General features: G+C 34.5%; 2 protein-coding genes and 2 long non-coding RNA genes across 8 annotated transcripts in view; 3 read left to right on the top strand and 1 right to left on the bottom strand.

Moving 5' to 3' along the window:
- Window positions 1–27: 27 nt before the first annotated feature.
- Window positions 28–1349, top strand: LOC105143303 (uncharacterized). 2 transcript variants are annotated; one of them, XR_845706.1, is made up of 3 exons: window positions 44–58; window positions 116–576; window positions 797–1349. It is a non-coding gene; the product is annotated as an uncharacterized LOC105143303 (long non-coding RNA). The 2 variants fall into 2 exon arrangements; XR_015544387.1 differs by having other exon boundaries at window positions 28–576.
- On the bottom strand, window positions 1181–3227 carry LOC147910358 (uncharacterized). The gene is made up of 2 exons (XR_015544388.1): window positions 2254–3227; window positions 1181–2171 (listed from the first exon to the last, which is right to left on the bottom strand). It is a non-coding gene; the product is annotated as an uncharacterized LOC147910358 (long non-coding RNA).
- A 276-nt stretch (window positions 3228–3503) lies between these two features.
- On the top strand, window positions 3504–10431 carry LOC105143304 (ATP-dependent DNA/RNA helicase DHX36). 4 transcript variants are annotated; one of them, XM_011051542.2, is made up of 15 exons: window positions 3504–3719; window positions 3817–3852; window positions 4907–5434; window positions 5640–5829; window positions 5916–6090; window positions 6369–6517; window positions 7368–7500; window positions 7572–7767; window positions 8127–8391; window positions 8497–8789; window positions 8968–9394; window positions 9515–9723; window positions 9804–9886; window positions 9975–10066; window positions 10198–10431. In XM_011051542.2, the coding sequence occupies exons 1-15, from the start codon at window positions 3644–3646 to the stop codon at window positions 10298–10300; spliced, it is 2955 nt and encodes a 984-aa protein (XP_011049844.1). In that variant the 5' UTR covers window positions 3504–3643; the 3' UTR covers window positions 10301–10431. The 4 variants fall into 4 exon arrangements, with proteins under 4 accessions (XP_011049844.1, XP_011049845.1, XP_087260083.1 ...); XM_087403957.1 differs by having other exon boundaries at window positions 3510–3719; window positions 3817–3870; XM_087403956.1 differs by having other exon boundaries at window positions 3510–3719; window positions 3817–3952.
- Window positions 10432–13440: 3009 nt separating this feature from the next.
- Window positions 13441–21947, top strand: part of E23 (ABC transporter G family member E23) — a 138178-nt gene continuing 129671 nt past the window's right edge. The window contains exons 1-2 of the mRNA XM_087404464.1: window positions 13441–14653; window positions 20725–21689. Of these exons, the coding sequence (XP_087260590.1) occupies window positions 21577–21689 (113 nt within the window). The 5' untranslated portion in view covers window positions 13441–14653; window positions 20725–21576. The remainder of the gene's footprint in view (window positions 14654–20724; window positions 21690–21947) is intronic.

Genomic DNA, 21947 nt, shown 5'->3' with positions numbered 1-21947 from the left:
TTAACTTCCATGTGACTTCATGGAATACGTGTTCTTCCGCGATCGGAACGATGACCAAGTGAGAAACCGATCTCTCGCGAAAGTTCGCAAGATTTTAAAGTTTTCTATCTTTCAGTAATTCCACGTATTTATCAATCGCTGTACAAATACCGATTGTGATAATAATTGAGCTGATGATACCGACTGTGGTACCTACTCCATTGTCCATCAGTCCATGGTGATTTTCTTTCTCCATGGTTTCCTTCCTCCATGGTTTCCTCTACCATGGTCCATGGTGCGTCATGGAAGGAATGACTCGTCTTTCTTCCTTTCCATCACGATGGCGACCATGGCGACTGTTAAGTAAAAACGTGTTAGCACGTGTCGCGAGATTTGGAGTTATTAGATCATAAAAATTTTTGCAAAACTGTTGCGTTATGTTAACGCAACTATGTTTTTGCAAAAAAAGTAGTCGACATTACTGGTTGAATAAGCATTACATAGAATACATAATGCTTACCAAGTGTTTGCTATCCTATGGATCTTGTTAACTATACCGTGATGCCGAATTGCTGTTTTCAACATAGTAAGTCTGTGGTAAGTAATTCTATTAAATATTTCGAATTAACTTAGAATACTATTTACATTGGCTTTGTTCCCAGATTCACTGCTAGTGCTGATCTACAGCACAAATATTATAAATTTTCAGTATTAGCAGTGAATATCGCAACACAAGCAATTCCATTGTTACTATATACAAGTATTTACTATTTAAGTTCCTAACTATATTAATCAATAATTAAATTATTATTTTCAGGAAGAATCTATTGCTTAAGTGTCCCTGCCTCAATTTTCTTATAAAGAAATATCACAGACAGTTCTTAATTTATATCACAAATTGGAATTGGCAAAATACATTCGGCAGATTGGCTAGTACTCGAGGTGTATAGTTGCTATTACAATTCTGAATGGCCATTTGAACTATTATCTGTTGGATCGATTGTAATCTGAAATGCTGGGTAGAGCAGTCATTTTTGTGATTCAGGATTCCAATTTGTCTTCTTAAATTATCTTGACTAATATGTTTATTTCCTAACTAAATTACTTGTATGTAATTTTTTTTGTAGACTGTTCACAGTCAGTCAGAAGATAATTTTAAATAATATCTTATAATGGTCTTTGGTTGCTTGGTCTTTGGCAACCGCGGAGCCTATTTTAAGATATCATTTAAGACTAGCCTAAAATCCGATCATGAATACAAAGTCTGTTTTTTTTTTTTAAACTTTGTGAAACACAAGACTACTATACTGGAAACAGTTTTTGTATCTAAGCCTGTACAAATTATTAAATAAAGATTTTGATGAATTAAATGCTGACCTATCTTAACTTGCCAGATTAGGGATAGCAAGCCCTTTCTTCATCAGTATCAGACTACTAGATCCTCTAGAGGATCCGAAATGCTCATCTATATTCTATTTTTATATAGGAATCGTATCGAAAACAATTGCTTTCGAGAACTGAAGGATTATTCACGTTACTAATTTGATTTCCGAATACGATGAAAATAAATTTGATAATAAATTCTATTAAAAGGCCAATAATTTAAAAGTTATGAAATTTGCTAAAATTTATTTTAACAAAAATATTATAAATCTTAACATAAGCATAATATAACTTTATAACTTCGACAATTCATTTAAATAATTGCTTAAATATAAAGATAGACATCATGTGGTTGATAATTAAACTAAAGTTTGCGAGCGCTACACTTACGTACTAAAATCATACACATAGGATAAACAATATTTCATTCTTCATGTCATCAAACATTATAGCGAACGTTGCAAACGTGTGAAGTAGAATATATCCCTTGTGTATATAACAAAAAATAGGTTTGAACGTGTAGTAATTTTATTATTAAAATATTAATATACAATAAAATACACAAAGATGCACAAATACGCTTTCATACTACAAGTTTTGCGGTAAATATTACATAAATACAATATTAATATTTTAATGAAATATTTAATACATATATTACAATAATAGGCAAGATAGATACACTATAGGAATCTGGATGCAATTGCTATTAATTTAGTATAGTATCTTGTTTCCTTTGCTGTCAGTCTGTTCTTTCATTTTTAACAATGTGTAGAATAGGCATCTGTATTCTTGTATCTAGAAATATGCTGTTGTCGTTTATAAGTACCAGATTGCTATCAAACTTGGGAACTTTAAGGATCTGTTGCTGTTTTAATCCAACCGGGATACCTTTTTTCTTTTCGTCCTTTAGAGTAACTACAATTCTATTACTTGAATAATTCGTACAGCAATGTTTACATAAATTTGTTTTTTCTATAGTGATAATATCTTTTATGTAATCTTTCATTTATTGTCACCGATATATCCCATCCCACGCTTGTTGTAAATGTGTATGCAAGTGATCTATCCTTCATCATAGCTTTCTATCTCGCTATTGTCCACTACTCTTAATCAACTTAATTTAATTATCTGATTCAAAGGTTGAAGTAGAAATATTTTTGCTTGCAATATTTAACTGCAAGAGGCGACAGCATCGTTTTAATTTCCCTTTAGGATAATTTGAAATCAAATAATATAAAATCACATAAAGTATTTATAACGATCGTTTAATCGATAAATTAAATCAGGCTAACATTTTTGGTAATATAATCTCCCTCTTAGCAGAAAAATGATAAACAATGTTAAAAATGATAAATTAAGCGAATTCTCTTTTCTCATTTTTTATTTAGAATACAAATTTTCGGTAAATGTTAAGAAAACCCCTTCCACCTCAAATTTTGATAAAAATATACTCAATCGAAGCGTTTTTACACAAAATGAAGGAATCTGGCAGAAAAAGTGTCGCTCTGCTTTGCGAACCGAGATTCCTTCATTTCATATAAAAATGTATTGATTGAGTGTATTTTTATCAAAATTTGAGATAGAAGGGATCTTCTTAACATTTATCCAATTTTTACATAACCTCAAATTTGCTTATGAAAACAGGTGGATCGTGAATGAAACCATTGGCTGCGTTCAGCGGACTCAACAGTTGAATGAGCGCTCGCTGTTATTGGTGTATTCTTTTAGATCATCCAATCAGCATTTTAGATCTGGAAAAATACATCAATAGCAGCGAGCGCTTATTCAATTGTCGAGTCCGCTGCCAAGAGAATGCAGCCAATGGTTGCGTTCAAGCTGGACAAAACGACTAGTCTGCTCGCTGAGCGATTAAATGTGATTGGTTGGATCTATAAGTAATAATCAATCGTATTCATTTGCTTGGCGAGCAATCTAGCTGCTTTGCCGATTTAAAGCGCTCATGAGGTGCATCTAGATTCCGGAATATTCCAAAAACACGATCGCTCATTCAGCGCTCAGTGGCTTTTGTACATACATACATACATATATACACACATATTGTACGCATTTGCGGAAACGCATTATAAATGACGGTACCAATCAGAAAAGAGAACACTATCCGCTCCACTTTTCCTTGATTCTCTTTGGCATGGAATGTTATGAAGGAAAAGTGAGGTGTTAACAGGCTAGTATATATAAAAGTCTGTGGTTGAAACTGACATTACTTGATCAACTGTGAGAGGTTTAAAGATTAAAATTAATGTCCTCATATTAATGTATGCTTCGTTTTTTCAAAATGTACCGACGAGGTTTTAGAGGCATGTCCTGCTCCTACACACGACATGATAGAGACGGTAAGATCCTCGAATAATCTAAACTCATTTCTAAAATTATTTGTCCTATTTCTTTTCTACAAATACTTTTTTGTCACCTTTTTTCTTTCATTTTTAGTACATTCAATCTGGAGAAACAATCAGCAAGGACTTGGTTCATAAACATTTACATGTGTTTTTATTTGAACTTTCTGTTATAAATTACTTGTGATTAACAATCTCCATTAAAAAAGACTGATTATTTATAAATAATTGTAATTCGATTTTTTATATAATGTAGTTATCTAAATTATATTCCATTATACTTTGAATATTTCATTTTTCGCAAGATTCTTTATTTTGATGTAATTTAACAAAGTAATGATGGAATTGTCTCCATGGAATATTTTTGTAATAATTGTTGTTCATATTAATGAACGATATTATCTTTTGTTGTATATGTAATATTTTAGATCTATGATAATTTTTTTTATCTATTGAATGAAATTTTTAGAAATAATCTAGAATTTATATATATATTAGGTGTTGGAATTAATTCGTAGCGTTTTTTAATGAAAGAATGTTATTTATTTCACATGAGCATTAAAAAATACATTAATGAAAGTACTTCCCATCTCTTGTAAAACGCTACGAATTAATTCCAACACCTAATATATATATAAAGATGTTCTTAAGCAGTTATATTTTTTTCATAAACTTAATTATTGTGAGAGGCTTTATTAAAATAAGCATTAGAAAAATGTCTTTTAAATCAGTCTATAATATCTATTTTTAACAAGATGTTCAGTTGTTTAAAAAATATATGTATCATTTTTTAAATTTTGTTTTCTATTTTTTTATTAAATACTGTGCTGATCAAAACACAAACAAAACTTGAATATTTTGTTCGCTTTTAACCTTGCTTTTTCAAAATCTATTAATTTTTAAACACTCTTACTTTGAACAGATTGATATTTCACCTTTATAATAATTGCTAATAATTCTTTCGTTAAGCTTTGTGTCCACGATGCTAAAAATCAGTCCGAGACCTTGGATAAAAAAAGAATTGAATAATCGCAATCATGTCATGTGATCAAATTGTTCAAATGTGATTTGATTGTTAATTTTTTCTTTGTCCGAGATCTCGGACTGATTTCTGACATTGTGGACATTAAGCAGATAAAATTTAAAGAAAAAATGAAATCTCAAATTTATCATGAATTTTTTAGAACAAATACAATCTACATCTGGAAATGGAAGAACTTACTCACAAGCACGAAGACCTCCTGGACTAAGAGGAAAAGAAATAGGAATGTATTATAGAAACAAAAATAGAGAGAAACAGAAAAAAAAGGCTCCAGAAGTTCTTAAATTGTCATTTCATATACAGCAATCAATTAAAACTATGTTAAATAATGCAGAGAAATATTACAATCCAGTTTTCTGTACAAATTTCGAATCTGAGCAAGATAACAAGTATCATCAATTTCATGACACCCAATTTAAAAGAAAGTTTTTGGAAATTATACATGGTAATATACAGCAAAATCTTGCCAAAGCTATGAATGTAACTTCAAAGTTGCAAAGAAATAGTGATATAGACAGAATATTACAAAATGATTACAGACAAAAGCATAATCAAGATGCTTATAATAATATGTTGAAGTTTCGATTAAAGTTACCAGCATATAAAAAAAGATTAGAAATATTACAATTGATTGAAGATAATCAAGTTGTTGTCATTAGTGGAGAAACTGGTAAGTAGTAAAAGTGATTTATTAGTATAAGATGGAATGTTTTTCTGATTTTTTTTTTTACTTATCTGCATTTATTGGAGCAATGCAGTCAGTAAAAGAAATTTGATTGTAAACATTAAATACGTGTTGAAGCAACTTTCAAATCGTTCAAATTTCCAATTAATAATTAATAAGTTATTTTTAATGATTTAAAAAAAAATTTTAGGATGTGGCAAAACCACACAGATTGCACAATTTATATTGGATGATGAATTAGAAACTGGAAATGGCAGCGTTACTCGAATAATTTGCACGCAGCCTAGAAGAATTTCAGCCATTTCTGTTGCTGAACGTGTAGCTATGGAAAGAGCAGAAAATCTTGGAAATTCTGTTGGCTATCAGATACGACTTGAAAAGTAAATTTTTTAAAAATGTTTATACTTTATGTATAATGGTTTATAGACGTATAATATTCTTTTACTTTTTAAATTTTTGTCTGCAGACAGCCATCACGAGACCATGGAAGTATATTATTTTGTACTACTGGTATATTACTACAAATTATGAAACATGATCCAGCATTAAAAGGTTTCTCTCATGTGATACTGGATGAAATTCACGAACGTACTACAGAAAGTGATTTCGTTATTACATTATTAAAACAAGTTATTCTGAAAGTAAGTTTTAATGATGCCCATATTGTTATTACAATAACGTTACTACATACACTGGATATATATATTTTTTAATAAACACACACACACACACACACACACACACACACATATCTTTATTTAGATTGCATTTTATTGTTCTATGTTATTTCATTCAAGGAGTTTAGATATATATTTTTCTTATTATTTTTGGAACATTTTTGTAATATATATTTTTATCTACAAGTCATTAAATCATGTTTTGTAAATTAATTTGTACTTTTTTCAAATTTATTTTCTAGAGAACAGACTTAAAAGTTCTCTTAATGAGTGCAACATTGAATGCAGAAAATTTTTCGAAATATTATAACAATTGTCCCATGATACATATACCGGGATTTACTTATCCTGTGGAGGAATTTTATTTAGAAGATGTTTTGTCATTTATAAAGTAAGTATAGATATGTAATTGAAATTGTATCTATATATTAATGGGGAATGAAAATATGCATTACTAATGCTGTGTTATTTTTTATCGTTACTTTGTTATAACAACGATTTGGTTATAACAACAATATTGCGGCAGTAATGGTAAAAACACCAGAATTGAAAAAATTAATCATTATTTGTATAACGGATTGGAAAAGTCACTCATTATTGAAAAAAGTAACTCATTATTTGTGTAACAAATTATTTTTACTTGTAACGAATAAAATAACGTATCGATGCGACAAGTAACGAATTTTTTAAATAGATAACGCATAATGATGACCGTTACTTTTCAAAGTGACTTTCCTAATTTTAATGCAAAGCTTAGCATTTAGTTATCGTTATACAAAATTGCAACGTCAAATTGTTATTATAAAAAGTAACGGCAATACTATACTTCCATTCCTTATTATTCTAAAAATCTATTAGGTGTTGGAATTAATTCGTAGCGTTTTTAATGAAAGAATGTTATTTATTTCACATGAGCATTAAAAAATACATTAATGAAAGTACTTCCCATCACTTGTAAAACGCTACGAATTAATTCCAACACCTAATACTAATTGTAAATTGACAGGTTTTGATTTGGTTTTTCCTCTTATGTTATTGAAATATTATTATATTCGCGAGAACTTTAAATAATCATTAAATAATTTTTTAGATGATTTTAGGTTCTGTATGCATGAGAGATTAATACGAATTGTTAAACGCTATTGATTTTCGCACATTTTTCAAAACACATGCATTCGCATACATGCCACCTAACCAAGTCCATTAATACGAACTGTTATAATATCTTTTTTAACTTATAGTCATAAATTTCCCGAAGCACCACCTGAACCGAAAGGTTATAGAAAACACCTAAAAAGGTATAAAGAGCAGCAATATAAGAAAGAAGAATTTTTGGACATATTACAACCTTATGTTAGGCAACTTATGGCTGAAGTAAATATATAAATAAGCAAGTATTGATTACGTTATTTATTTATATATTAAAATATTTTACATAATTACAGAAAAAATACGAAACACATGTTATTGATCAATTACGGAATCCAAATAGTGAAAATCTTTCGTTGGAGCTCATAGAAAAATTAGTTAGATATATCTGTAATACAAAAGGTCCTGGAGCTATTCTTATTTTTTTACCTGGTATGATGGATATATCGAACTTAAATAAAATGATGTTAGAGTCTGGATGTTATCCAAGTCGTAAGTATATATATTTGTATTATTAATATTATAGTAAGAAACTATAAATGTAGCTTTTATGTTCCAATCTAATTTAGGCATGTTAAGGCATGTTCAGATTTCCATCTGGATGCTCCCCGGATGTCATGTCATCTTTGTTGTTTTATTGAACATTTACCGAGATCCATCCAGGTGGGAATCAGAACATGCTTTTATATATTATGAGATTTTGAATTATCGAATCAACAAACTCATTTTACAAATTAGATAAAATCACATTTTTTGTCTCATTCTGGTAATTGTGTTATTGAATTTTATAACTATTTTGACACTATTTGATATATATTTCAAATATTTTATTTATAAAACTTTTTTAACAGACGCATACGTCATCTATCCTCTTCATTCACGTATGCCAACAGTTGATCAGAAACTTATATTTAAAGAACCATCTCATGGCATTCGTAAAATAATTATTGCGACTTCAATCGCTGAAACATCAATTACTATAGAAGATGTTGTGTACGTAATAGATTGCGGGAAAATAAAATATTCAAAATTTGATCTAAACAAGAATATTCAGACTTTAGAACCTGAGTGGGTATCTTTAGCTAATGCCAAACAAAGACGCGGTAGAGCTGGCAGGTAATACTTTATATATTGTTACAATTTGGTATTAGAAGAAAAATAATGCATTTAATCAAATTTCTGTATGTAGACTAAAATCGAATCTGTATATTTTCTATGTAGGGTTAAAAGTGGAGAGTGTTATCATATGTATACAAAAGCACGAGAGATGACATTTGATCACTATCCGTTGCCAGAAATGTTAAGAACACGCTTAGAAGAGGTAATTTTGCAAATAAAAATCTTACAATTAGGAAGAGTCAAAGAGTTTCTATCTACCGTCATGGATCCACCAGATTTGAAAGCTATTGATCTATCTCTCGACTTACTTGAGACACTTAATGCCCTCGATAAAGACGAGACTTTGACTCCTTTAGGTTATCATTTAGCACATTTGCCACTTGATCCTAGAACAGGTAATTTATTATTGCTATTGTTGTAAACAGAATTAAGATCTGATAATCTCGGTCCTCCGCAATTCGCCGGTTCGCGTGAAGTAGCCACGGCAGTGTCGCTGCGCTTGGTTTAACGCCGAGACACTATCATGTCTCCAGATTATAACTTTAATGTAATGTACATTTTGTTTTATTATAGGAAAAATGATTTTGTGGGGTGCATTATTCTCTTGTGTTGATCCAATATTTGCTATTGCTGCTAGTCTCACATTTAAAGACGCTTTCTATTGTCCATTAGGACAAGAGGAAATAGCTAATAAAAAAAAGTTAGAGCTCAGTATGGGAGAGTGTAGTGATCATATTGCTCTTGCGGAAGCTCTAAGAAGATATGAAGTTGCACGTCAAAGAGGAAATGCTCGCCAATTTTGCCGAGAGTATTTCCTCTCCTTCAACACATTGAAACTTCTCTCCGAAATGAAAGCTCAATTTGCACAGTATTTATGTGAGATGAAATTTCTGGATAGTGAAAACCCAAGTCATATAGGCTCTAATAGAAATTCGAATAACATAGCGTTGATAAAAGCTATTGTCTGTGCAGGATTATATCCTAACATCGCTGTTGTAAGGTGCAGACATTGATATATCAATCATATAATTGATATGACATTAATAATTTATATTAATTAATTTTTGATCATTTGGTTTAAATACATCTTTCTTAATCTATATGATTCTAATTGTTTTAGACGAGTTACTAAAAATGGGGTAATTAGCTGGACACCGGAAGATGGTAGTGTGCGTATACATCCATCGAGTGTAAACAACAGAGTTTCCAGCTTTCCTAGTCGTTACTTGACATATTTCACAAAACAACGGTCCACTGCCATATTTTTACATGATACTACATGTATAAGTGTACCGATTTTATTGTTTGCTGGACCAAATATGTCGATAAGTAAATATAACTCTTTTCTATTTGAATATGCTAATCATTCAAAATAGTAATCGTGCACATGTTATAACATTATATTTTAGAACGAGAAAAAGGACAATATATAATTAGCATCAATTTTTCGGAAAACATAATTTGCGAACAAGAATCCGCAGAACTGATACAGGTATACAGATTAGTATAATTAATATGTATATGTATATGTATTCTTAGAGAATGGAAATTTTATTTTGAAATATTTTCTCATTATACAGAAACTTCAACAAGCTCTAAATGGTTTATTGGAATATAAAGTTACAAATCCGACAACAGTATCTTGGTCAACCTTTGAAGGAGACTTATTAAAGTACATAAAAATTTATATATACATTTATTATTTATCATTATTTCTTGCAAATGAACATTATGTTAAGAATAATAATTATTCTTATCAAATTATAATTATAAGTGATGAATGTCTGTCTTATTATGTTACAGTGCAATTATTGAATTAGTCTCTCAAACAGATCATGAAATGGGTTTCGGTAATACGCACGAAAATGCAAGTTATTATGAAGATTCCACTTATGACATCAATTAAGTGCTTGCATTCATTAATTGTAAATGTCGATTTATTAATCTCTTTGACACGATCGGAAAACAGAATCATGGCAAAAAAAATTATATTTCAAAACTGTAAAATAAAAAGTAAAATAAATTTCTTTTCATTGATTTTTTTATTTTTTGTTATTAACAAATGTGTGTGTGTGTATATATATATATATTGATGTATGAATAATAACTAATCATGTCTAAATTATTATTATATTCTGTGGCCTCGATCTTAATGTGAAGGCGGGTTCAGACAACACGTGGCCAACGTACACCACATTAGTGTCAAATATCACACACACAACACACACATATACACACACGCATGCATAATTATCCATATAAATGTAGGTCAATATTTAGCGAATGTACGCAAATTTGGTATACATCGGTTACATTCGTCATCTGGAGTCGCCTTAAGATTCCATCTAACGCATATGAAAATCAAAGAAAATATTCGTTATACTCAATATTTCTTTTCCAAAAATATTCGCGACATTTAATATTTCTTTTCCAAAAATATTTCCTAATTTGTATACTTAAAATTATATTTGAATAGCATATAAAAAACATTTTTCTTTTGATATAGAAAATAATAACTACATCAGGAACCATTATTATTATATACACATATAGGATCTGTTGTTGTTTAAGAATATTTGAATATGCAAAAACTTCAGATTATGATAATTTTCAAAATAAAATTATAATTTAAATGTCAATTAGATTGTCCATTGCATTTGCAGACATTTACTAATAAATACGTATATATATGTATATATATATATATATGTGTATATATATATATATATATATATATATATATATATATATAAATCAGTTGTTTAAAACGTTCAATTTGTATTAAATCAGAAATATAAATATATATTTTTTTAGATCTTTAAATTGATATTGAAAAAACCAAGTATTAATCGTACATATATTTTACTCCATTAAATAATTATACTTAAGAACCATAAGAGAGATAAGTATAGATTATTTATCTTTGGTAAGAGACGAAAAATAAGACTTGTGAAGGAAGACAAAAACGCCGATTGGCTTTACATATAAGATATAAACAATAGCGTCATATAGAATATATGTTTATAGCCGCGCTTAGATTTTAATCTATAACAATAATTGTAATCGAGTAACAAGCATGTCAAGCGGCAGCTGGCCACTTTTCGTTGTCCGTCTGCGTCAAGTGACGATTTATACCGGATTATCAACGGAGATTGTTCAAAGGAGAACCCGAGAATAACGTGACGTGCGATTCCTCAGTGCAACAGTATACGAACTTTTGACCCATCCATACTTCGCGCGCGCGTTCCTCAATAAAACATTACATCCATGAACTTCTCCCTGACACGCCGCTTCGTGCCAGCTTTTGTCATTCATGAACGTAGAACGTACTGCCGTCTTCTTGGCGCTCGCGCCAGTCGCGCCTTCCACGGGTTGACAGAAACGCGAAAGAAGAAGCGTTCCGATTGTACGGCGCTCTTTATCGCGTTACTAAAAATGCACGATATAAATTATGAGGGCAGTTAATATCTCGAATACGATGCAACGCGATTCGACGTTGACCGAAGATGTCGCTTATAAGTATGCTAAATATCATACAGCGCCTTTCATTACGGCGCGAATCATTCGTGCGCCGCCTTCTTTATCTAATCCGCCGCCACAATAATGCAGAATGACTTCGCAATCCCAGAATTATTATCTTTCTCTTTGAGGAAAACGGATTTTTTGTTATTTACTCACAGACCCGCGCGCGCGCACACTCACACGTATATTTCCTTTCTTTCTTTTTCTTACAGTTACAGTCTTGCGTTACTAGTGATCGACACTTATTATGCTTGTACATATATCTATATTATTTTTCTTTATTTTTCGAAATTCTCTTTATTTTTCCAAATATTTTTTATTATTTTCACTTTGACTTAATTTTTAAATATATATATATATATATATATATATATATAGGTATTTTAAGCTGAATCGTACAAGGCTCGTAACTTAGTCTTCTCGTAAGACTTGAAAGATTACGACTGAAATACTTATAACTTTATTCAATATCATTACAAGCAGCTATAAAATTACGAAGAAATTTACGAATGATCGTACTATTTCTTACGCATAGAATTATAACTTCAGCTATAAGTTCTTATAAGTCTTATGAGAACAAGTTATGATTCCGCTTCTCTAGAATTAATTCATTAATAGGTACCATGTTGAAAACAATGTATAATGTTTCAGCGTTTGAAAGAATTCTATCTTGAAATGTTTAATAAACAGCGATTTCTCTCTCTCTCTCTCTCTCTCTCTCTCTCTCTCTCTCTCTCTCCTACTTTTCGTTTATTTTTGCGTATTTTTGTATCCTGTCTTACAGCCTTGGTCAAAACTATTAAGCATCTTATTAAACATTATTTAAAATTTTAGTTAAAAATAAATTTATTTGCTGCAAATTATCCTTTGTTCCAAAAATCCTTTAAACTTATATATGTAATTCTGGTAATCAATAGATAACAGTAGATAAAAGAATTCCAGATAAATGAAAAAAATATGAGTAATATTTTTGACCAAGGCTGTATCTCTATATCTGAATTCCCTTTTAATGCTCACTATTTTTTGTTTTATAATTATAATTGTAAGGTATTCTTAGCGAAGATGTTATCCCGCGTAATAAATAACGATTTTTATCTCTATCTTACATCTGTCTATAATTTACTTTCTCAACTTCATATTTTTTTTATTAATATAAAAAAAAATGAACTAAAAATAGATGCATCCCTTTCCGCATTTTGAATATTATACTTCCGCATTCGCGGAAGATCGATTAAAGATCGCATTAGATATATCTAGATAAAATATTAATGTTGAGCTGCGCTCAAAGAGATGGGACTTTGGACTCATTTTTCTACGCGACCGTGTTCTTTCCAATTTTCTCGTAGATGCGCGGCGTGATCGCGGTAAAAAAAAAAAAAAAAACGAGCTCGAGGACTGTGGTCTGGCACGAGCTGATAGCCGCGTCGCGAGAGTGGTAAGAGGAGCGAGAGAAAGAGCGGTAGCTCGACGAGGGGGTGGCGGGGGGTGGAGACCAGGGGCGGCAGGGCGGCGGAGGGAGACCCGCGGATACGTTCAGGCCGATACATGGAGTACGGCGCGTAGCGTCTGATTCAGTCTACATTCGACCGTCACGCGCGTCGTGTGTCGCGGAGTCGTGTGGTCGGAGTCGAGTTATAAGTTGAGTTGAGTCACCCGACGTCATCGAAACGAGAACGTGAGGAACGATCGGGATTGCGGGGGAAGGTGGTGTACACATAATAATAACAATACGACCGGCCGACGCGAATCGCGCTGTCTTATCGGACTCGACGAAACGGAAAAAAGAAAAAAAAACGAGAGGACGTGAGAAGTTTGCCGCAGATTGGACAAGAATATATGATCCTTTTTCCTCGTTGAATTAGAGGTGCGTAGGCGGGACGAATCGTCGCGGAGTAAAATGAAAAATCGTAACCCGTATCGCAAGTAGGGACAGAGAATCGAACACGGATAATTTATATATCGCGAGAAAAGAAATAGAAAAAAAAGTGGTGCCCGCGCGCGGGGGAGTACACAACGAGAGCGACGTGAAGTGAGCGACGAGAAAAGGGAAGTCGAGTTAGTCGAGCCATATATCGAGTCGCACGAAGCCGGGAAAGTAGTAAAAACACCGGCGACGCGCTTAAGGGTGGCGGAGCGGAGTAAATAGTACGCAAGGCGAATAGTTTGGACGGATCGAACGGCGGTTTCGCGCGGAAGGCGCGCGGAGGGATAAGAAGACGTTTCCACGTTTCGTCGAATTCGTATGACGAGCGAGCGGCAGACAATTCCGCCGGCGAGAGGAGTCTGTATAATATGCCATTAACCGGCGCGCGGCGCGCGGTGATGTTTATACTCGAGGTGGTGGTGCGCGGAGTGCAAGAAGCTGGTAGCGGACTGGACGCGGGCAACTCGCGGCGGCAACTTCACGCGACTCTTGCGACAGGTGCGGGTTATTACGGCGCCGTCGGCACCTCTGCCTCGCGCGGCGATAATAACGCGCGCGATTGTCGTTATCCCGGCCGTCGAGTGCGCGCCGTCGCTGTCGCCGCCGCCGTCGCCGTCGCCGTCGCTGTCGCCGTCACCGTCGCCTCGAAACGTCTCCCCTGTATCGTCTAAACGGACGTGTTTCACAAGACGTGTACTTCGTGCTGCTGCATCGAGACTCCACCGCTTGCGGACACTCGCGCGTTGCGTGGACCGAAAGCGGAGAACCGTGGACGAGAAGAAGAAGGAGGAGGAGAAAAACGAAGGAAGAAACGTAAGAATTTTCTCTCTTTTCATTTCTTTTTTTTTTTCTTTAATCAGTCCCGGCAGTGCGCTGAGAAAGCGCCTCGCCGGTTGTTTTCGTTCGATGCATTTCGCTCGTCTCGTTCCCGTGCATTCGAGAACAAGAGGAAGAGACTCGCCGCCGCGCGAAGCGAAACGAGCGGAGAGAGCGCGCGGACTTTCGGAGCGGCTACGACGGAACGAAGAGACGGACAGGTCTGTTCTCGTTTCTCCCGACGAGAAAAATTGCATCGGAAAATCGAATCGACACACGGGCGGACGCGCGTGCCTCTCTCTGTGTGTGCATGTATGTGTGTGTATGTGTGTGTGTGTATGCGTGCGCGCGCGCGACGAGAGCCCGTGTCGGTGAGAGCGGGTCAGTGAACGATTGCGCGCCGCCGCCGTCGTCGCGAGAGCAACGAGGAGAGATGGTCTCTCTTTCGCTCTCTCTTTCTCTCTCTCTCTCTCTCTCTCTCTCTCTCTCTCACACTCACACTTTACTCCGATGTACGTATATGCACGTGCGAAAGCGAGGAGAAACGTGAAACGCGCGCGTGCGCCGGTCCGTGCGTACTCGGCGCTCTAACACACGTACGTGTGTCGCGTATACCTACTTGCGCTCGCGCGCGCATATAGAGCCCTGCAGGTGCGCGAGTATGCGCGAACACAGTACACACGCGCGCGCGCGATAGAGACGACAGCGCGTATAGTCGAGAGGCGAGGGGGAGAGGTTGAAGGAGGAAAAAGAGGAAAGAGGTGGAGGTAGAAGAAGAAGAAGAAGAAGAAGAAGCCAGTGACACCGGGAGGGTCGGTTGTTCCTGGTGTATAAAGCGGCCACCGGGATACACCGGTATATAGGTGTGCGTATATATCGTACGCATATATACTTACGTGTGCGCGCGCGAGAAGGACCGCCGCGTGTCGGGAGATCCACGGATATAAGATACGGTGCGCGCGTGGTTCTCTCCCTTTCGTTTTCTCTCTCTCTCTCTCTCTCTCTCTCTCTCTTACTCTTTCATTCTCCCTCGCACACTCTCGCGTCGAACAGGAGAAAGAAAAAAGGGGAAAACAAAAGTTCGGGCGAAAAGAAATGCGGGTTCGTTGACTGCACGCCGCCGCCGCCGCCGTCGCCGCCGTTGCCGCGCGCGCGATGGCCGCATGCTTGTATTGCTCGTGTCCGGTGCTGCTGGTGCATAGTGTACGCGTGACAGGAACGACGACGACGACGACGACGACGACGACGTTCGGGTCATCACCGTCGGCGACGACGACAGGGACGACAGGGACGACCTCGACGACAGAGGTGGTGGTGCCGCTGCTGCCGGCTGCTGCGCGCCGTAGCCGGCCGCTCGACGAGAAACAGTCAAGTCTACGCACGCTCCGCTCCGGATTCGACGTCCCGCATTCACCACCGGTATCGGCGGGCGGCGACTGCGGGGCCAACGGCCGCCGGTAAATCCGTCGACGACGAGATCGACGAGATTCACGAGGTATGTGTGCCCCTGTGCCGCACCCGTTGAATTTCGTAATTATTCGCACGACACCGGACGTTGGACCAGTGAAGAAGTGACGTTGCGCAGAAAGAGAAGAAAAGAATCGGGTCAGTCGTCTTTTCCGCATCGAACGTCGACGACCGACCGTCCAGCGGTATCGGACTGACCGGATCAGCCGGTTGACCTGAACTCCAAGATGAAGAGAGCCTTTTCGGGAGTACGATTATTGTAAGAAATGGAGATTGTAATGTTTAAATTTATATATTTATTTTAGTTATTTTATGCAAATATATAGATATTTGTAGCAAAATTTTTTTTTAAATTGCGAAAAATAATTGCTGAGCTATCAAAAAGAGTTCCAGTTCATTTGCCTGTCAAGGCAAAGAAGATTCGTGACACTTTATATTAAATATGTTAGGATTATGTAGTTATTTTGTAATTTGCACTAATGAAGGATGAATTGGGAATCATTTTATTAATCATCCATGTAATTCTTATTATTTCTTTGTCACTTTTTTAAGTAAAATCTAGAACTCTTAAGTTTTCATTAAAAAGGGAATATAAATATTCTTATTTGGAAAGAAACTGATAAAGATTACACTTGAAAAATGTAACATTTTAAAATAAAATAATTGTGAAATCCGTAGAATGAAGCCGAAAACATAAATTTTTACTTTAATTCGTTATAGTAAAAATATAATTTTACTTATTACGTACAAGCCACGTTTTTGTCCTCCAAAAATTAAATATATTATAAATTTTTTATAACTACAGCACATAAATATTACATCGAGCTAGAAGTGATCAATATTTTTTGTAGTTTTAATTATCAAGCTATTGTTTAAATTGATTAGAAAAAATATCTGTGTATGTGTAAATGTGTGTGTGTGTGTGTGTGTGTGTGTGTGTGTGTAAGAGAAAGAGAAAGATTTTTGCGAACAAATAACAATTCGTTAAAAAAGAAAGTACGTTTATGTAGAAATGTATGTCATTGGATAAACTAAAATAGTGTACATATAAAGTCATATCTATGTGATAAATATGTAACATTTTATCCCAGAAATTTTACAATTTTTATGTGATATTTTCATCACTCTGATTGCTCGTAAGAGCTTCTCTCAGTTTTGTAACAAGAATTTATTGTATATACCTGACAGACACGTTGCAGGTAGGGAAATAAATGTCCTCGTTGCCTATGTCAAACGAGTTACACTTACCAACGTTGCAACCTGCAACTTGTACCGTGCGTTAATACTCCTAGAATTATCATTTCCTCGCGGTGTAACGTAAAATTACGCGACATTTAATGAGACAATCAAGGTTGCACTCGCTGTTCTCACGATACGTTGACCTTCGTCATCATGAAATCATCGAAATTAACGTTGTCGTCGCGATGCTAATCGCAAATTGATTAATTTTCCGAAGCTGATGTCGAAATCTTTAATACAGTTACTAACGTTGTCTATAAAACTCATTTAATTATGTTAATTAAGAAGGCATTAATTAACTTCAGAATTAAAATGACGTGACTTGTATAAAAAATAATATCAAGTCTACCTTAACAAGAATAAATTCGTAGATATAAAGGGAATTTATATAATTGAATGAATCCAATAGATTGTCAATTCTGGAGGATTAATGCAAGTCGCGTGTCTAGCGTTTTTTGCGTCGAAGAGTAGTCTCTTGTCTCGACAACTTTGAATTTGCACTTTCGATTACTTTGCTAATGTCACGAGTGACGTGATCTTTTGTCATTCAGTTGCCGACCATTGACTGGCACGTACAATTTCGTAATTTATTTGTCCGCACGCAACGAACTACCCTAAACCAAGCGAGGCCGAGAAGGCTCTCGCATAAATCATTGCGTCCATAATAATGTAAGTGTGACTTCGCAAAACAACCGTGGCAGCCCTGAACCTTGATCTTATCATCGTGCGTGTTTCATCGCGTCCGTTAATGATCGTTGTCGGCATAAGTTTCAAGTTACGAGAGAACAATTAGACGTGCCGACTTTAGCGTCGAAAGGAACAAATTGACTTTGGAACGATTCCAATAGCGCAAGTCGTACATTCTAATCGGGCGGATTGGGACGAGTTTATACGCGATTTTTCTCACGTCTTCAAGTCCAAGGAAATTGTATAATAGCGTTTAAAATTTATGATCTCATGACGGTTTCTTAAATTCTTCCCGATGAAATATTGGGGATATCACTGAAATAAAACACAGCTGCTACTCGCCAGGATCATCACGAATAACGCTCTACATTCCATTACATTATTGTAAAAGAATATCATTAATTGGATCAATCACCGAGAGAAACTTTATTTTATATAACTTATAAATAAGGAAAACAATAACAACACTAATGTTTATGTCAAAATTGTATAATTTTATTGATTACAATACGTTTGCGTGATGTAATCACAGTTGCACTGGTATAATATTTAATCAAATGTGCTGTACAAGAGATAATTGTTCGATAAGCCCGTAGTGACTTGTTGTCGTGTTAAACGCATATGTATCACGCTATACGTTATAGTTATATGTACATATATTACATTAAAACTTTGAATTGTAAGATTTATCATTACGAACATTATAATATTTCATTTTATATAACATAAGTATAACAGAATTCTTTGTTATAAGAAATTGATGTTAAAATCAAATTTTCAATTCAATAACTGCACCTTATCTATATTTTGTGCATACGAGAATAGCATCTAAGTATTAGAGCATCATAATTAGGTTATAAAGAATATTGCATTATTGATATCTATACATTATTATGGATTTTTACGATATTATTTTTACAATTTTCTTCTTTCTTTCATAAATATATTATATTTTATATTAATTTTTTCTTTCATATTAGAAATAATATTCATTAAAAATATATACACACACACACACACATATATATATATATATATATATATATATATATATATATATATATATATTAAGAATAAATTTTTGTAATATAAAAACTGTAAAAAAATAAAATGTTAATTTTAACTTAAAGACGTTAATTTTAACATTTTTGCATGCTCGGAAAATCCACTGTACCTCTTTAAGTTAAAATTAACATTTTATTTTTTACAGTGTATAAATTAATATTGTAAAAGAGAATGATCTTAAGAATTTTTCCGAAGGAATGTAATTATTTGTAATTATTTAGTTGTAATGATTATCTCTGTAGAAGAAGAAAAATAAAAAATTGTTATATCTGACAACCAATGTTTATCAAAGAATTAAATTAAATGGATTTATATTCAGATTAGCTCTATAATCCTGGTTTACGTTGCAGGAGAAAATGTTTCATGTTCTATTCACGTATGTTACGTTTGTAATTAGATCATATTACGTATCGTGCTCTAAAGTAATTAAATTGCGTAGGAAAGCGGTAATGATCGACGAAACGAACGAATTTCAACTGAATCATGGTTTTCAACCGCGACGATTTTCGATTGAACAAGCTACTAAATTAGAGACACCTGTCAAAACTTTAGTTAACACTCGAATTCGAGTGACTCGTTCACCCGTAACTAATACTAGTTGGCATGCGAAAATTAATGCAAATACAAAATAAGTTCTTGCAAGCAATACGTCGAGTGTGAAACGGTGTAGGTCGGTGACATCGTGTTCTATTTCTCAAATGATCTTTGGCTGGATTTAATTAATACGAGCGTTGTTAGCAGTAAATTAAACGAGATATATATGTACAGTATTCTATCGTGCGTGACTATAACTATATTCGACAGAAATGTAACGTGATTTTTTTTTATATCACCGTTTTTGAAGAAACGTAACATTTTCAATAAACGTAACATTTCTTATATTAGTAAATCGCATAATGGATATTTTCGATCATTTCAACGCGATACTTTCAGTTTTTTGCGGTGTTTGATGCGATGTTTGTGGAAGCGAATAAAATAATAAAGGTCTACTTTTGCACGTTTCTAGACCGGATTTGATATTACTACGCTTCCCTAATCGTTTTAAATAATTTTAGAATAGATTTAAACACAAAGATACGTATACATGTATGAGCATTTAAAATTCAGAAATTATTTTATATTTATTACGGAGAAAAATTTATTATATAAATATATAAATGGATCTTCAAAAATGTATTCTGTGTATTTTCTGTGTATCTAATTTATTTTAATACTATTTTTATTTCTAAAAAATATGTAAAGTAACATTGAATTATTCATAAAATGAGGATAATATAATTTATTTATTTAGTGCATATTTTTCTAAGTTCAGATCTTATTAATAACTAATTTAATTAGAAATTATAATAAATACAAAGTTTTTTTTAAATATAATTAAATATATAAAGATTAATTCCATTTTTGATATTTGTGAGTGTTTTTATTATTTTAATGCAAAGTTAAATAACTCATACGCAAAATTTTCAATAATAAACTTTATATCGCAAATCATGGATTGAGAATTTAATAACAACAACGAATTTTAATTGTAATATTTACACAAATACGTATAACATTTGTATTCTTTACAGACAAAATTTAATGTATGTGTTTCTTATTTTATGTTCCAGAAGAAAAACAACGTCCATTTATGATTGCATTGAACGAAGAAAGGTAGCAAGTTGAGAAAAATACTTCTCGATCTCTGTGCGCGAAACTTTGCGACCCACATTCGCTCAAACACATTCGTTCTCTCAAGAAGCTCGACGTCGAAAAACCATCGCATCGATCCTTTAATGTATATCCATGGTGCGAATCCAGCGTGCGATGTAACACGTTGTACGACGAAAAGGAGCTGGACTTAAAGTTCTGATCTCCGAAGACCGATCGGCTCTGTCAGAGTCGACTCAAGAGCTTTCTCGATCCGGCCGGGAAAAGACCCCTTCTCGAAGAGACTATCGCGACCAACGAAACGATCGCGCGGACGTTCTCAGTGCCCAGAATCCCGCGATCCGTGCTCCTCGAGCGATCGAACTCGGTCGTCGTGCCTTCGAAGATCGGCTCCGTGGAAAGGAAAACATACAATCACTAAGAATCGTACACCTACACGTTAAAATTGACGATAGGACATAATTCAAGATCCAATCGCAGTCATTAGATCGTCCATCTCTGCATTCTCATCCGATAATCGTGTAACGTGTGAGATCTTATCATAGCGACGGTTTCCGTAAATCGTTCCATTACCGCGAAGTTCGCGAGGATGCTAACGTCGGCGTCGAGTGCGCGTCCGTGCCGAGTAGCAGGTCCGTTCTGATCATCGATGAAAATCGTGACTTGCGGTGCCGGGAAAGTGAGGCTCTAATTAACTCGTGTGTGACGATCACAACGTCTACGTGCCACGTTGTCCAAGCGGCGAATCGCCCTTTTAGGAGACCGAACCAGGAGAGGCGGCCAGCTGTTAATCAGCAGCCACCGCGGTGGACATGATTATTTCAAAGGATTTGTTCCTCCTTGGCGACCAGGATTATCTGCGCCTTCCCGTCAACGAGAAGCGCCAGCAACGGGCAATGGGCCGGCCGATCATCAATGCTCCCAGGTAAGAAGAGCTAGTTGATTCACGCTTCTCTTGTTCCTATCTTTCCTATTTTCATCCTTATTTTTACTTCAAATATTTATATCAAAAAACACGAATGAAAGATTTCTGACAATTTTTCGATTCTTCAGGAACTTTCTATATTATTACGAATTAAATTCTTTTTCGAGAGTCTGATATTTTCTTGGGTTACTTTAATTTTACATAAGTTGTATCAAAAAGTATTATTTTATTTAAAATGATTCTGATTGAAATAGAAAA

The sequence above is a fragment of the Acromyrmex echinatior genome, chromosome 3 (genome assembly GCF_024713525.1).
Source record: "Acromyrmex echinatior isolate Ae372 chromosome 3, ASM2471352v2, whole genome shotgun sequence".
Classification (NCBI taxonomy): Eukaryota; Metazoa; Arthropoda; class Insecta; order Hymenoptera; family Formicidae; genus Acromyrmex; species Acromyrmex echinatior.
This window is presented reverse-complemented; position numbering and strand designations above follow the sequence as displayed.

Coding starts and splice junctions, on each gene's coding strand:
- LOC105143304 (XM_011051542.2), top strand. CDS start 3,644: ATGCTTCGTTTTTTCAAAATGTACCGACGAGGTTTTAGAGGCATGTCC. Junction 6,091..6,368: donor TAAAACAAGTTATTCTGAAA/GTAAGTTTTAAT, acceptor TTTATTTTCTAG/AGAACAGACTTAAAAGTTCT. Junction 9,887..9,974: donor AATCCGCAGAACTGATACAG/GTATACAGATTA, acceptor CTCATTATACAG/AAACTTCAACAAGCTCTAAA.